General features: G+C 47.2%; 2 protein-coding genes across 5 annotated transcripts; both read left to right on the top strand.

Moving 5' to 3' along the window:
- The first annotated feature begins 4,378 nt into the window (after positions 1–4,378).
- On the top strand, positions 4,379–9,152 carry LOC103654298 (vacuolar protein sorting-associated protein 32 homolog 2-like). Of its 4 annotated transcripts, none has more exons than XM_008681129.4 (8): positions 4,379–4,600; positions 4,715–4,805; positions 5,946–6,080; positions 7,713–7,812; positions 7,997–8,082; positions 8,189–8,280; positions 8,427–8,541; positions 8,692–9,152. In XM_008681129.4, the coding sequence occupies exons 3-8, from the start codon at positions 5,991–5,993 to the stop codon at positions 8,878–8,880; spliced, it is 672 nt and encodes a 223-aa protein (XP_008679351.1). In that variant the 5' UTR covers positions 4,379–4,600; positions 4,715–4,805; positions 5,946–5,990; the 3' UTR covers positions 8,881–9,152.
- Positions 9,153–9,367: 215 nt separating this feature from the next.
- Positions 9,368–14,086, top strand: LOC103654297 (ethanolamine-phosphate cytidylyltransferase). Its single transcript, XM_008681128.4, has 9 exons — positions 9,368–9,936; positions 10,594–10,829; positions 11,402–11,580; positions 11,691–11,762; positions 11,971–12,038; positions 12,235–12,355; positions 13,248–13,313; positions 13,407–13,529; positions 13,651–14,086. The coding sequence occupies exons 1-9, from the start codon at positions 9,605–9,607 to the stop codon at positions 13,720–13,722; spliced, it is 1,269 nt and encodes a 422-aa protein (XP_008679350.1). The 5' UTR covers positions 9,368–9,604; the 3' UTR covers positions 13,723–14,086.
- The last annotated feature ends 213 nt before the right edge of the window (positions 14,087–14,299 follow it).

Here is a 14,299-nt window from a genome sequence, read left to right as displayed (position 1 = left end):
GGCCGAAAAGCACGTTTTAGTGTAAAAAAAGCGGGCTTAACGGGCTTAGAGCTAAACGGGCCGTGCCGGGCTAGCCCACCGTGCCTAATTTCCTGTCCGAGCCCGGCCCGCTTATTCGTGCCGGGCCGGCCCGGGCCCGCATATAACCGGGCCGTGCCGGGCTCGGACCGGGCCCAAAAAACGGGCTTCGTGCCGGGCTCGCGGGCTTCGTGCTTATTGGACATCTATAACCTCAGTTTTCAAAACTGCGGTATTGTAAACTGTGGTATTGTCATGACTAAAGTATATTGTAGTATTTCAAAAACTGTGGTTTTCAAAAACTTTGTTCCAAACAGGGCCTAATTGGTCTAATAATGAGACGAGTTCACGAGAGCATGCATTAGCTGCCTGCTGCTTCCCAGTGGCCCTCTGCATGCATGCGGCCATTACTTTACTTGAGGCCTGCTGCTGCCGTGCTACAGTACTGTGTACTACTGGGCTGGGCTGGCTGCCTGGCTCCCGCTGCTTGCCGAGACGAAGACGAGACACGAGCTGGCTGGCACTCTCCGCCGCTGCCCGGTGCTCTGCAATCTCACTCACTGTTCACTGTTCACTCAGAGAGGCGCATGCCCGTCCGGCCGTCGGCTCTCCATCCACTGACCCCGGCCCCGCCGTGCCATTGGTGGGTGGTGCACCTCTGCCATGGTCTCCTTCCCTACTACACCCACCGATGGAGCTAGCTACAGATCTAGCATCATACGTATATGGATGGATTCCTTTCCTTCGTGCTGTCCGTAATCTTTGGATTATTCTGGGACCCAGCTAGTAGCTTAAACCACGGGACGAGGACGACAGCAGCAGCTGCTGCTGCACTGTACTACTACGTGCCCGTCCAACTGCGCATGCATGCAGAGAGCAGGCAGGTGCAGCCCCGATCTGCGCATCACAAGACAACAGTGGGTCAGTGAAGATGCGTGTGTCATTCACTAGCAGTACTGCTGCAGTGCTGTATCGATCCAGTAGTATTATATATCCTAGTAGTAGGTAATCCGAACAACAGTGCAAATGCAACGCAGTTAGTAAGTCTCTGTTAGCGTATGTAATGTAACGAACGAGGAGGGAGGAATGCCGGCCAATGCAAACGCTAGCTGCCTAGCTTAGTACTGTACTGTAGTATTCTGCAGCAGTCTTTCCTGTCGTCTCTCTCGACTGCGCTAGCCGCCCAGCCCTCCTCGATCGTCAGCCATTTTCTCGGACTGCTCAAAGGCTGATGAAGCTTCAGCGACACACAGTGTGTAGTACTCAACTGTATCCCCCCCAGTAAATACAGTACTCTGTAGCCTGACTCTAGTCTGGACTGAACGACGACGATGCATATGCAGGCCTTGAATTGCCATTAACACTACTTCACCTAACCCTTGGCATAGACATCTATCGTGCTTCAGCCTCTGCTACTGCGCTACGTCTACGCCGCGTTCATCGATCGATTGGTTCCTCCTCGATCCGCCTCCTCTGGGAAACAAGAACTTCAGCTTTGCAGCACTGTCGTAGTCGCGGAGAAATCTCTCTCTCTCTCTCTCTCTCTCTCTCTCTCTCTTTGCAGCAGCAACAGGTCACATGCATGCATCCAGCTGATTTTCTAAACTGGTAGTAAAGCTTACTACTCCACTCGCGCGTTTAGTCCTAGCTAGCCAGTATTACTTTTCGAGAGATTCTACGACCTGCTACTAGCCTTTTAGGTGAGCGTTTGACTTGCGTTTCTCAAGATCCGTGACCGTCAGCAGGCGGCGCTCAGCAGCTCGAGTGCCAAGAATCCAGGAAAAGTCCATGTCTACGCGACTCCGAGACGACGAAAGCGACTCGGATTCCCAGCTGTGCCCAGTGGTGTGTGCTCGTACTCCGGCCGGGACTCCGGCCGGTACTCAACGCTCGTTGTGTGGCTTTTTCCTCCTGGCAGTATACGAGTCATCTTCCAGAAAATGAACATGCTTTGCTTTGCTTTGCTCTGCTCTGCTCCAGACATCGGTTCTAGCGGCTGCGTGTCAGCAACAGCAAGCTTGCTATGCTAGCTATAGGCTCTATAGCTAGCTAGCCCGTGCGTGCGCGCGCGCGCCCGCCCGCCCGTCCGTTGGATCTTGATGAATCTTTTTCGGGCAGAAAATGGCGACGTACTAGCTTTCATGCCGGGACCAGCAGGCAGCAGCACTGCAGCTGCAGCTGCAGGCTAGGGGCGTCGTCTGATGTGGTGGCGGATAGCGAAGAGACGAGCGGCGCCGGAGGATGCACACACGCTAACACTATACGGCTGCTCGCGCGATCTGCCTGCCGGCCGGCCGGCGTGGCAACGGTCGAGTATGTGGCGTCGTGTAGCTAGCCGTTCACGTGACTCTCGCTATAGGCTACCTTCAGTGCAGTGCACCAGTGGTCCGACTGCGACTACTATGGCCCATATATGCACGAGAAAGCGTTCTCCTTCTTCTCCAGCCCCAGGAAATACTATATATACGCGCGCGCGTCCATGCATATATGTCCTGTAATTTTCTCCGGCTCCATTCGATATGTCCTTTAGTTGCTCTAATATTCACACAAATCCATATTTATTGAGATGAATGCTAGAGCATTCAAACAACTTAGGTTTTGTTCGGTTAATCCCGTTACCTATAGATTGAAGTTTAACTTATTTAGGATTTAAATCTACCCAATCGCACTTAATCCACATCCACATAGATTGAGAGTTAACCGAACAAGCTCTTATATATATTTTATTCGGATGTATTTTTACTTGATATAAATTTAAACCGACCCAACGCACATGTACTAGAATCGCCAAAACGAACATAATGATGAATATTTGAAAAGTTTTGCACCTGGTCGGCACGCATGCATGCGCGGCGCGGGGGCGACGGGGTGCAATAATCCGACGACGACGAGACGACGGGGGCAGGGGACACGCGATCTACGGCCGCCGATGCATGGGATAGGGAGCGACGACGTGACGACGCGCGCGGATGTCGTTTTCCGTTACGCCCCTTCTCCGATCTCTCGGACCGGGATGCCGGCGATTCCGGCGAGACAAGCAGTAGAAGCCCAAAGCTTTGCATTGATCCGATCGACAGGATCTCGCCATCCTTTCCTGCGTGCTGCCCCGGCCCGCGTGCGCCATGTCCCATGCATGTCTCTGTCTCGTCCATGCGTACACATCCATTCATCTGCACACACACACACCTCTGTGTAGTAGCCTGTTTGTCTCGTCTTGTTTAGAGCTATACTACACACACCATGGCATGCCATGTTCCAGCTCTGCCTGTTGTTAATTAATTGGTTTACAGCTCTAGTAGATTATTACGTCGACAGTCTTGGGTTAATAACAGACAGTAGTGCACCTCCATAGTAGTAGCTTGCATGTGAGCTGAGAGTTGTCGTCACTAGCGTTTCTGCATTGTATGTTGGTTACCAATGCAAATAAAGGGCTAGATCTAATTACACGGGCTCTCGGTAGCTAGTTGTTAGAGCATGTATAATGGAGAGACACTAAAACAGTTCTAAAAATAAGAGACTCTATTATATAATAGAGTTTCTATACAACGGTTCATAAATATATGACACCGTTAAAATATTTCAAAATAACTTTGACAAGTCGTCTTATTCAAACAAATAATGAGTTATCATTTATTTTTTGCGATTTGTTTTATCACTTAAAGTAGTTTATGCTTAACTTAGAATTTTACAAGTTTAATAAATATTTTGAATAATACGATGATCAATGTTTTTGACAAAAAAATAGTGATGTTATATATTTGTAAACGTAGGTAGTACCATTTACGAGGATCCTCCTACCTCCCTAAATAGCAAGAGCCGGCAGCATCAGGAAAAAAGGACCCGGCAAAATGTGCGTACGCCCACTAATTAGATGGCATGTGCAGCTGCACTGCATGCTAGCTAGTGGCAGCAAGACGATGGATCTCTGTCCCCCCGATCTGACGATCGATCGCGTGCTTGCATTGGCTTGCAGGCACCATATATGTACGTCGTTCTAACGAAGGACAGGCCCAGTGTGGCTTTTAGCGGCCCAGCTGCCTAGCCCATATATGCGACAATATACACATGAATCAAAAACCTACTACACCCAAGATCCAGCGTGAAGTTACTAGGGCCGGCCCGTTTTCTTTGTCTCTTGGATCTACATTGCATGAATTTTTTATATATAATAGGTTGTTGAAGGGTGTTCAACAACGTAGTTGTCGCAGATCCTCGATCCGGACTCTGAACCCTCCCAGACGTGAGAAGTTGTAGAAGCCCGCTCCTTTTCCAGTAATCCAACACAGATTGTATGGTACCTATTATACTTTCGGCCCATATGTTTGGACGGAATACCGGTGTGGGCTTTCTCCAGTGACGAAGAGCTTATTGGGCTCTTGGCCTTCGTGGAACGCGACGCTTTCCCTTGCGCTCCACCGCTCCGCGCCTGCAGCCGCATTCTATTCACTCACGGCGTCGGCAGCGCCACCTGATCCGCGGCCGCAGCCCCATCATCGGCGATCCGCTGCGCGCTCCCAGTCCCAGTCCCAGGCACGCGGGTGCGGTTTCGGGCACGGCGGAGAGGTGAGGCTGTTCGTCCGGGGTGCGTTCTCTCCTGTCCCTCTTTGCTTTTATCTGTTCGCAAACGCTGCTGCAGCCTGCAGAGAGCGGGCACCTGCATGTTAACTGCCCCTCTGTTTCCGTCGATTCAATTCAGGCGGCCATGCTTGATCCCTTCCGGGACCGGAGTTCACTGGTGCCTGTCGATTTCTCAAGCTTGTTTCTTTCGGGGTAAGCGAGAGGCATAGGTACGTATTTCACTGCTACGCTCATCTAGTCATCATGTGTCTGCGCTTGATATGCAACCTCTTCTCCAGTTCTCCTCCACCACGCTACCAGTTCGTCACCAAATCGTATCGCGCTGTGCTTCTGAGTAGCATTACGCTAGGAAGAGAGGGAGGGAGGGGATCCGTGCTCCGTGCTACTATCAAAGAGGAAAGGGAAACCGAATCTGCCAAGCCCTTTTTTTTTCGAAAGTTGGATGCTTTTCACTTTCAGGACTGGGATCGAATACCCCTCCCTTTATTCCGCTCTCAGCTGGAGTATGGGCGAATTTCATTACGCATCCATTGTAGTTCCTCAAAAGCCACAGATGATAAGGAATGGCAGCTCAGCTACTTGTCCTGAGAGGAAAAGGAGATGGCTACTTGGACTAACTCACTTTACCCTCGCTAGTTTGTGACATGGTGTAAGATTCACAGTTTGTTCCAAGTAAGAAGACGCCAAATCATATACTAGTAAGTTGCTAGACCTACCTAATCCAACATACCTGCTACTACATAAAACAACCGCCACTCCTCTGTCCTCTGCTTAATATGCTGATTCTGTTGTCTTTGTCGTCTGTCCTAGATAGATGTCTTGCGTGGCTGTTAGAATTCTGGATTTTTAAATGAACTTCTCTTACCACAGCCACAGGGAAACGCTGCCGTCGTTGCCCTGTAGACCTGTGCGTTGACTTTGTCCAGTAAAAAGATGATATATATATATCTATATGATCTACAGCCTGTGAATTCAAGGTCTACAGCTTTTGGAAGTTCCTAGTACTGTTGTTCTCTACTTGTATGTATCAACAACAAAAACTCGACCTTTTCCTTGAAAACATATTTCACATAACACACAAGTCTGAACGGAAAGTGGCCACAAGTTGGCAAGCCGTCTAACATGGAGCAAAGTATTTTAAGATAACGACACCATTGAAACTGGATTTTCTTCTTTGTCACGAGCAGACAAGTCCTTCTCTGTCTCCCGCCACATGCTAACGATGCCCCCCCTACATATTTATTCTTCATGCTAACGATGCCCCCTACTTTTTTTCCCCTCACTTTCCCTTTCTCCCTCGAGAAGGCCGTCTCCAGTTCATCACCCTCGTCCTATTCCTTCGTACACAGGCCATCATCAGACGAGAGGGAGAACCAGCGAGGACTGCCAAGAAGATGCTGAAGAGACTGCTGACGAAGACTAAGAGCAAGAAGAAGAAGGAGGCTGCCTCCTCTGCCATACCGACGTTGGATCGGCTCCATGAGGTCTTTCATCCCCTCTGTTACCTAATTCGTTGTTTATATTTCCTGTTCCTGATCTTCACTCTTGCTGCAATTGTGTTCCCCCGATAGTGATATATCAGCTGCAGTACTATACTACTATTACGTATTTACTCCCTTTTTGGCAAGATAGGATTGGATTAGGGGCTGCAATTCGTGGAGGTTTAATTTTCCCCACGAGGTCTAGTTTGGGTACTATAGTAATAAGTGGGATCGAAGTGGATTGATATGTATTGAAGAGGGATTTGATCTATTAGGGATTTAAACACTCTTCAATCACTCCAAACCACATCCACACAAGACCCAAAGTGGAAACTGGTTAGCTGTAAAATATAAGACTGTCTCCAACAAGTATCTCTAAACGCTCCTGAACTCTAAAATTAGCGGTTCCGGTGTCCGGTATGTGCTCCAACAACAAACGGTAAACTAACCGCTAAAGTAGCGGACATTGGTCGCACACGCTATGTCTAGCATTCTAGTGTGCGTCCGCTATAGTACTGTTGTTGGCCAGCATGGGTATTGTGGTGCACTGTTAACACCTTAGTAACCGGGAACCGGGAACTTGGCCACGTTCCTCGTTCCGGGAACGTTCGTTCCGTTCCGGGAACGTGGGAACAATCTCGATCCAGTAATGTTAAATCCTAGTTTTTGTAGCGTACCGCGTTCCCGTTCCTCGATCCCATCGATCTGGGAACCTGGTTACTAAGGTTAACACTACATGGAGGAGCGCCCACATGCACCCCTGAGACCAGGAGCCAATAGGAGGAGGCGACGAGAGTCCCCATGGATCGGGCCCACAGTTGGGGTGACGTTAAGCGTTGACTATTTCACAGTTTTGTGAAAAATAAGATATAGAGAACGAAATTTAGAAGATGCTGCTGGAGATGAAGAAGATATAGAGGATAATTTTTTTTAGAGTGTTCTGTAAAGGATAGAGAATATTCCTTTAAAAGATGAAATTTAGAGAACGTTGCTGGTGATAGTCTAAGAGTTCTTTTTTCTCAGAATGGTGCCTTGCTCCCCTTCATAAGATTATGCCAGAAGAACTCCCTGCTTTTTCCTCTTTTGCTATTAACACAACATTGTGGAAGTATATATATATATATATTAAAACCAAGTGTCATAAAACAGCCTATCTTTCTTCAGCTGGATGCTGTAACATGATCATGTAGATTTCTTAATTGACTGGATTTTCATAGAATAAGAGTGGAACAAACAAGAGAAGATCAGAAGTCCTCGTTGAAAAGGGGGGAGATAGAGAGGAAGAAATCCTTCTGGACATAAGCTGCCGGCTTGTCCGAAATGCTTGAACTTTAGGCAGGAATTAGGATAGTCAGTTAAATTCGAGATGGTCAGCCCTAGTCAACATTTATTCAGCACTCACATCTATTTTAAGGACACAATATAGTATAGTATCCGGTGCTGACATTGTGGATTATCTGTTCTGTGATCACGCCCCTCGATCCACACCACCAGCTATTGCCAACAGATGACCAATTTACATCTGCAGTTCCAAGATATTAACTTACTACCTTAGATTTCTTTTTTTTTTTGAGGAAATTGCTACCACCTTTCATACTGGGTGTGCTTCCGTACCCTCCATCTCCTTGCGTGCAGACTCTAGAGATGCTGGAGAAGAAGGAGCGTTTCCTCCAGAAGAAATGTTCCGCGGAAATAGAGAAGGCGAAGGATTACACAAAAGCGAAGAACAAGAACGGTAAGGAAGAGCCAACACATCCGCCATTCTTATGTTCCGCTACACGCCTACACCACAACCTTAGTTTGTCAAATATGCAAATTTTGCCTGCTTACCTTTCTTAAACTATACTAGCTTTTCGCTCTCTCAAAAAATAGCTATTTCGCTCGTACGTGAGATTTCTTCCGTGTTTGTTTCGTTTCAGCCGCAATCCAGTGCCTAAAGAAGAAGAAACTGTACGAGACACAGATCGAGCAGCTATCGAATTTCCAGCTGCGAGTCCATGACCAGGTAAAAGGAAACACATACATGCAATGCAAACGGCGCACGTCTCGGAGCTTGATAGATTGATAGTAAGTTGTTTTGTGCATATATATATATATATATATATATATAGATCATAATGCTCGAAAGCGCCAAGGCGACCACGGACACTGTCGACGCTCTGCGCTCGGGGTCATCTGCTGTCAAGGCGATGCAGCAATCAGTGTAAGCTAGCTAAGGTTCCATCTGCGCCTTCTGAAGCTGAACCCAGAGCTCATGGTGTTGCTCGCTCTCACGTAGCCACGTACACGTACTGCTAGATTATTTATTGATAAAAATGGCGCCAACTTATAAGGGCAATCCTTGTGCAGCAACGTGGACGACATCGAGAAGGCGATCGAGGAGGCGAACGAGCAGACGGAGAGCATGCGGGAGATGCAGCAGGCACTTGCGACGCCGATTGGCGCTTCCGCTGACTTCGACGAGGTACCAGTACCGTTGATCTCGCCTCCCTTGTTGTTGTGAACTGGGTACATACAGGCACACATGCACGATCTAGACTCCAGCCATCTTGGAGGAGTCCTGTGCATGGAAGAAATTTGTTTCTCTAACTAGTTTAGGTGGGAAAAAAAACAGGACGAGCTAGAAGCGGAGCTGGAAGAGCTGGAGGAGGAGGAGGAGGAGGAGGGGGAGATCGAGGACGAGCTGCCTGAGCCGCCGGCGAGGCGGTCCGTGGAACCATCGGCGAAAGCGGCGGCGGCGTCTTCTAGACAGGGCAGTGATGTGAGCGAGCTGACCAGGCTTCAGGCAGAGATGGCCCTCTAGCTGTCTAGCAGTGATGTGATGTGAGCGAGCTCGTCGTTGCGCCTGTATTGTACACACGTGTTTTGCTGTAAATTCATCTTGTTCTAGAAGACAAGACACGGCATAGATGAGAGAATCTAGTCGGTGTCCGGCGGACGATGCCAGCCGGCAGAAGCAGTTTGACTTTGACGGTCTCGGATTGCGGTCCATTGTTCCAACAGATACGATGCGATATCATTATTCTTATACTCTATCATGTAAAATGCAAGAATTGCCAAGATGTTCTAAGATCACTCGAGTTCTGGTCATTTCTAAGAAAAATATATATATTTTTAAAATGTAACAAAAACCCTGGATCGAATCAAATTAAATTCGACGAGTTTCGGTAGGATGGACGGCTGTGCTGCCTGTGCATTCGAGACGCCTACTGACATGTTGACCCCACATGGCAGCCAGAGACCGAACGGTGTAGAATTCCGCTACGCATATTCGCCCCCTCTTCTCTCGTTTTCTTCTTTTGCCCCGGAGGCGCGGACAGGTACCAGCACCACCAGAGCATTCCGTCCCGCCCCCGCCTCCACCTCGCCGCGACCACACCTCCTCTCCTCCCCGCCGGCTCCTCCTCCTCGCATGGCGACAGCCTCTCGTCCCTAGCCCCCCCAGATCCAGCGGCACGCACCTACACACGCGCAAGGAACCGTAGACGCGCCCCCGCGCCTCCCCTCTCTCCCGTCCTCCGCCACCCATGGACGCGGGGAATGGCTGCAGCGCGCGGGCGCTGGCGGCGTGCGTCGTCGGCGGCATCGTGCTGGGCGCGTCGGTGCTCGCGCTCCACCTCGCGGGCGGGCCCGCCGCCATCCCGCCCCTGCCCCTGCCGCCGCCCATCGGCGCGCTTCTCCGTCGCCGCCGCCGCCCCGTGCGCGTCTACATGGACGGCTGCTTCGACATGATGCACTACGGCCACTGCAACGCGCTGCGCCAGGCGCGCGCGCTCGGGGACGAGCTCGTCGTCGGCGTCATCAGCGACGACGAGATCAAGGCCAACAAGGGACCCCCCGTCACGCCGCTCCACGAGAGGTCCTGGTGTCGATAGTCTTTTCCGTTTCAATATCCTCTATCTTACTTTTGTTATTGTAGTCTCTGGTGATAGTGACGCGAAACGTAATTCTAGACTTGTAGCGTGCGGTTGTGTAACGCAGGTTAGGAGGAGAGTGACGTTTTTGTTTTCCGTAGCTACCTGGCCATGACCCCCCCAGTTTCAGCAGTAATTCACCAGTCGAGCGCTGTTTGGGAATTCCATTGTTTGTAAGAGTTTACTATGCACTTGACTGCTCCAGAAATGTTTTGCTCTCAACCGGTTTCGAAAAAATCTCTCTTTCATCAATCCAAGTCTGCAATCTGCAAATAAAGGAAACAATCCCGAGGGTTTTATTTATGGGTTCTTTTTGGTAGTTATAGTATAGGTTCATCCACGAATTGAGTTATGGCCTTAAGGGTAATAGCACTAGTGTTTATGTTGTCGCTTTCATAAAGGAGGCACTGCATATTATGCAAATAATCCCCAAATGATTTTTTTCTTAATTTCGTCTCAACTTTTATATTGTGTTATTCCTTCACGAGTGACCTGGCTGTACAGATATTTATGCATCTGCTTCTCTGTGCTAGGGATTATCAAATCTGGTATATGCTGTTTAGCAAGTTTCTGATGATTTTTTTTTTGTTCTGATAATATAGAATGGTAATGGTCCGTGCTGTGAAATGGGTGGATGATATCATTCCAGATGCACCTTATGCCATAACTGAAGAATTCATGAACAAGCTATTCAATGAGTACAACATAGACTACATTATCCATGGAGACGATCCTTGTTTGCTACCTGATGGTACTGATGCCTATGCTCTTGCCAAAAAGGCTGGTCGATACAAGCAGATTAAGAGAACCGAGGGAGTGTCGACAACAGACATTGTTGGTACTAATTTCACTCTAGTTTTTCCTTTCAGTTTTTGAAATTTAAAGTTTGCTTCGCTGATGATCATATTGAATTATGAAATGGGGATTATTTAGGTACTAGTTCTCCGTTGCTAGCTATTGTTTATTGAATTATCATAGCTGTCCTTTGATGTTGCAATTGACTTTAGGTCTACCAAAAACTTCTTTTGTCACTGTACTGTTCAGAAGATTTCCTCAGCTGATTTGCTCATTTGAAAATCATTGTGAACACTGTTCTTAAGGCGTCGCCTAGGCGTCCGGACGGTGGTCTAACGCCTAGGCGCCTTGCCCGCCTACCTCGCCTAGGCGCCGCCTAGGTGTCCAGGCGGTGGTCCAACGCCTTGGACCGCCTTGCCGCTTTAAAAACCATGATTGTGAACCAAGTGTTATATTAGTAAATGTTTAAGGGATGGGCATTCCACTATTGTTTTTTTTTCCGAGACTGCATGCAGTATAAAGCTTATGTTGTAGTACCCATTTCTAGTTTAGAACAACACTTGGGGACAGTGAATTTGTCATTTCTCATGCTGATCGGGTATTGCTACATGATAGGACGGATGCTTCTTTGTGTTAGAGAGAGATCATCTGATGCACATAACCACTCGTCACTACAAAGGCAGTTCAGTAGTGGACATGGTCAGAAAGTTGATGATACTGGATCTGGAACTGGAACAAGAGTATCTCATTTTCTTCCCACATCTAGGCGAATAGTTCAATTCTCAAATAGCAAGGTATGACTTCTGCAGCTTCACATACATTAATATATCTCTTCTTGGACTATTAACAGACGTTTTGAGACCGATTCTTAGATAGTCATTGACTGTAGACATTCTCAATGCAGGGTCCAGGTCCAGATTCTCGGATAGTTTACATAGATGGTGCTTTTGATCTGTTCCATGCTGGACATGTCGAGGTAAATGTGAATTCCTTTCCACATGCCCACCCACCTGAAAATGGGAAAGAAAGAAAAAAATCCTGACATCTGTGTCAGCTAAGTCTGTTTAGGACACAATCACCTGTTCATGCTTGTGTTGGCTATACTTCTGTTTTTGCAAGGAGCAAACTAAAATTGACCATCCAAAACTCCGTGATTTTATGTATTTATAGTTCCTTCCATGTAGATCTTACGACTTGCTCGAGAACTTGGAGATTTTTTGCTTGTGGGGATTCACACAGATCAGACCATAAGGTAATATGATGATTGCATCTCTATTCTCTCCTATCGGCTATTTACAAGTTTGCTTAAGTTAGTTCAGTTTTGCTTTTGCAGTTTTGCAGTAGTCTTTGTTTATATTCACTAGTCAGAGTGCATTTCTTTTGAAGCTTATATGTCTGCAATATATAATTCAACCCGCTTTTCTTTTGCTGTTTACTATTTTTGGCAGTGCAACACGAGGACGGCATCGCCCAATCATGAATCTCCATGAGCGAAGTTTGAGTGTTTTGGCTTGTCGTTATGTTGATGAGGTGATCATTGGTGCTCCATGGGATGTTTCAAAAGACATGGTGAGTTATCTATTCTGTTCTCAGGTCTCACCATGGGACTAACTAATTTAGTTATAGCACGTGATGAAATGTTTCTAGTTTGCTGGTTGCTCCTTTGATGCAGCACTCTTAACACAATAGCCAATACATTGACCGTATGATCTGTAACATGGTATTTATGCTATGCCATTGAAAACCCCAGTCCAGACTATCTTAATACAGATAAAAAAGGTTGGCATGCTCTTATCCCTGAATTCATACAGAAGTAATAAGACTTGCATCCATATTTTTAGTTTGGATATAAGCTAAGGCGATTAGGCTTTGTCCTTTGCTTAACCGGGCCCTAGACATATTCAAATAGTTCATATTGATATCTAAATCAGATTTTTTTCCCACCACGGACAAACCAAATTTCATTACCAAAAGCAACAAAACTACAAAAGTTTAATGTTCCATTGTGTGAAACTCCACCGAGCTAACGAACTGCCAGATTGCACTGAACACACAGGGTTCAGCCAACAGGTGACCAACCACTACTGAAGTCCAATAAAAGCTAGAAAGAGGGCAACACAAATGACTTCCAAATAGTTTGTAAATGAATGGTTGGTATGTCTGTGGAAAGCTACCAGCGACTGAGTTTATGTCCCAGACAAATGCTCCCTTATATAGCACCTGTATGCTGAGACAATGTGAGCATTGTACAGCATAACATGTGTCATCAGTGTCTTCAGTTTATCCACACTAGTTGCATAAAACACCAACTAAGGCGCATGCTATTTAGATATTTTAAGGTTAACAATTGAGCCCATCTTCTGTATTGACAGAGGTCAGAAAAAAATGACTGTGATGCAATTTTCTTTATGGCTAGTATGTCCGCGTCCTGAATTCTCCAGCTTCCTTCTGTCGTGTGCAGATTACCACGTTCAATATCTCTTTAGTCGTTCATGGAACAATTGCTGAGAACATGGACTTCACAGAGGTAACTAAGTTGTATTTACAAGGACCATTTCTTTACTTGGACGCACAGATCGTTGCAACATCGATAACTAACTGTTCCTATTGCATTCTGTAGGACGATTTACACCCATATGCTGTTCCAATGGCTATGGGCATCTACCGCCGACTGGAGAGCCCCCTGGATATCACAACAAGTACAATCATCAGGAGGATTGTTGCGAACCATGAAGCTTACCAGGTAATTGCTGTGACCTGATGATTGTTGCTAATCATCAGGAGGATTGTTCCTATTGCATCGATCCGGTGCTGTCTGTATTCACTTTCGCTGTGTCCATGTGGGCGTTTTTTTTGTTTTGCAGAAGCGGAATGAGAAGAAGGAAGCCAGCGAGAAGAAGTACTACGAGGGTAAAAGCTTTGTGAACGGGGAGTGAAGGTCGGAGTAGCAGCAGGGACTGGCATGGGGATTGCTGCCTCGTTCAATTTAGGTCTCCCAGGCTTTTAGCAGAGGCAACAGTTGGTCGATCTACAGTTGTACCCTTTCTTTTTTCTTTTTTCATCTTCTTCAGTAATCTTTGATGATCTTGCTGACATAGCTTAGGAAGCATAGGAGCATTTCTCCCCCGTGTCTGCAGCCAATTTTCCTCACTGTGTTGTATATGCGCCTTCCAGCTGTTGTTTCCAGCTGCTGAGCTGCATTTGAGATCTATAGGCTTTTCCACACACACACACAGAGACATTTTGAAATTGTGCGCTGCAGTATGAAGAAGATCATGAATGTTAGCGTGATTAACTATTTGCTGCTGGTGTTTGTCTCCCATCAATCAGCACCTGTTGTTGTTGAGCTGAATGAGCATATGGAGGAGTGTGTTCGTGGTCCATCCGATGGTACACCTGGATGGATGAGGGATGGCTTGATGATCCGAACGTGGGTTGGTGGCACGTCGGTTGGGATCTGATGATACGATATGGATCGGTGAATTAAACTGACAGATGGTTGCTGCTGGGCTT

This window comes from Zea mays, chromosome 4 (assembly GCF_902167145.1).
Source record: "Zea mays cultivar B73 chromosome 4, Zm-B73-REFERENCE-NAM-5.0, whole genome shotgun sequence".
NCBI classification, from domain to species: domain Eukaryota; kingdom Viridiplantae; phylum Streptophyta; class Magnoliopsida; order Poales; family Poaceae; genus Zea; species Zea mays.
The sequence above is the reverse complement of the archived record's forward strand: the minus strand, read 5'-3'. Positions and strand labels throughout refer to the sequence as shown.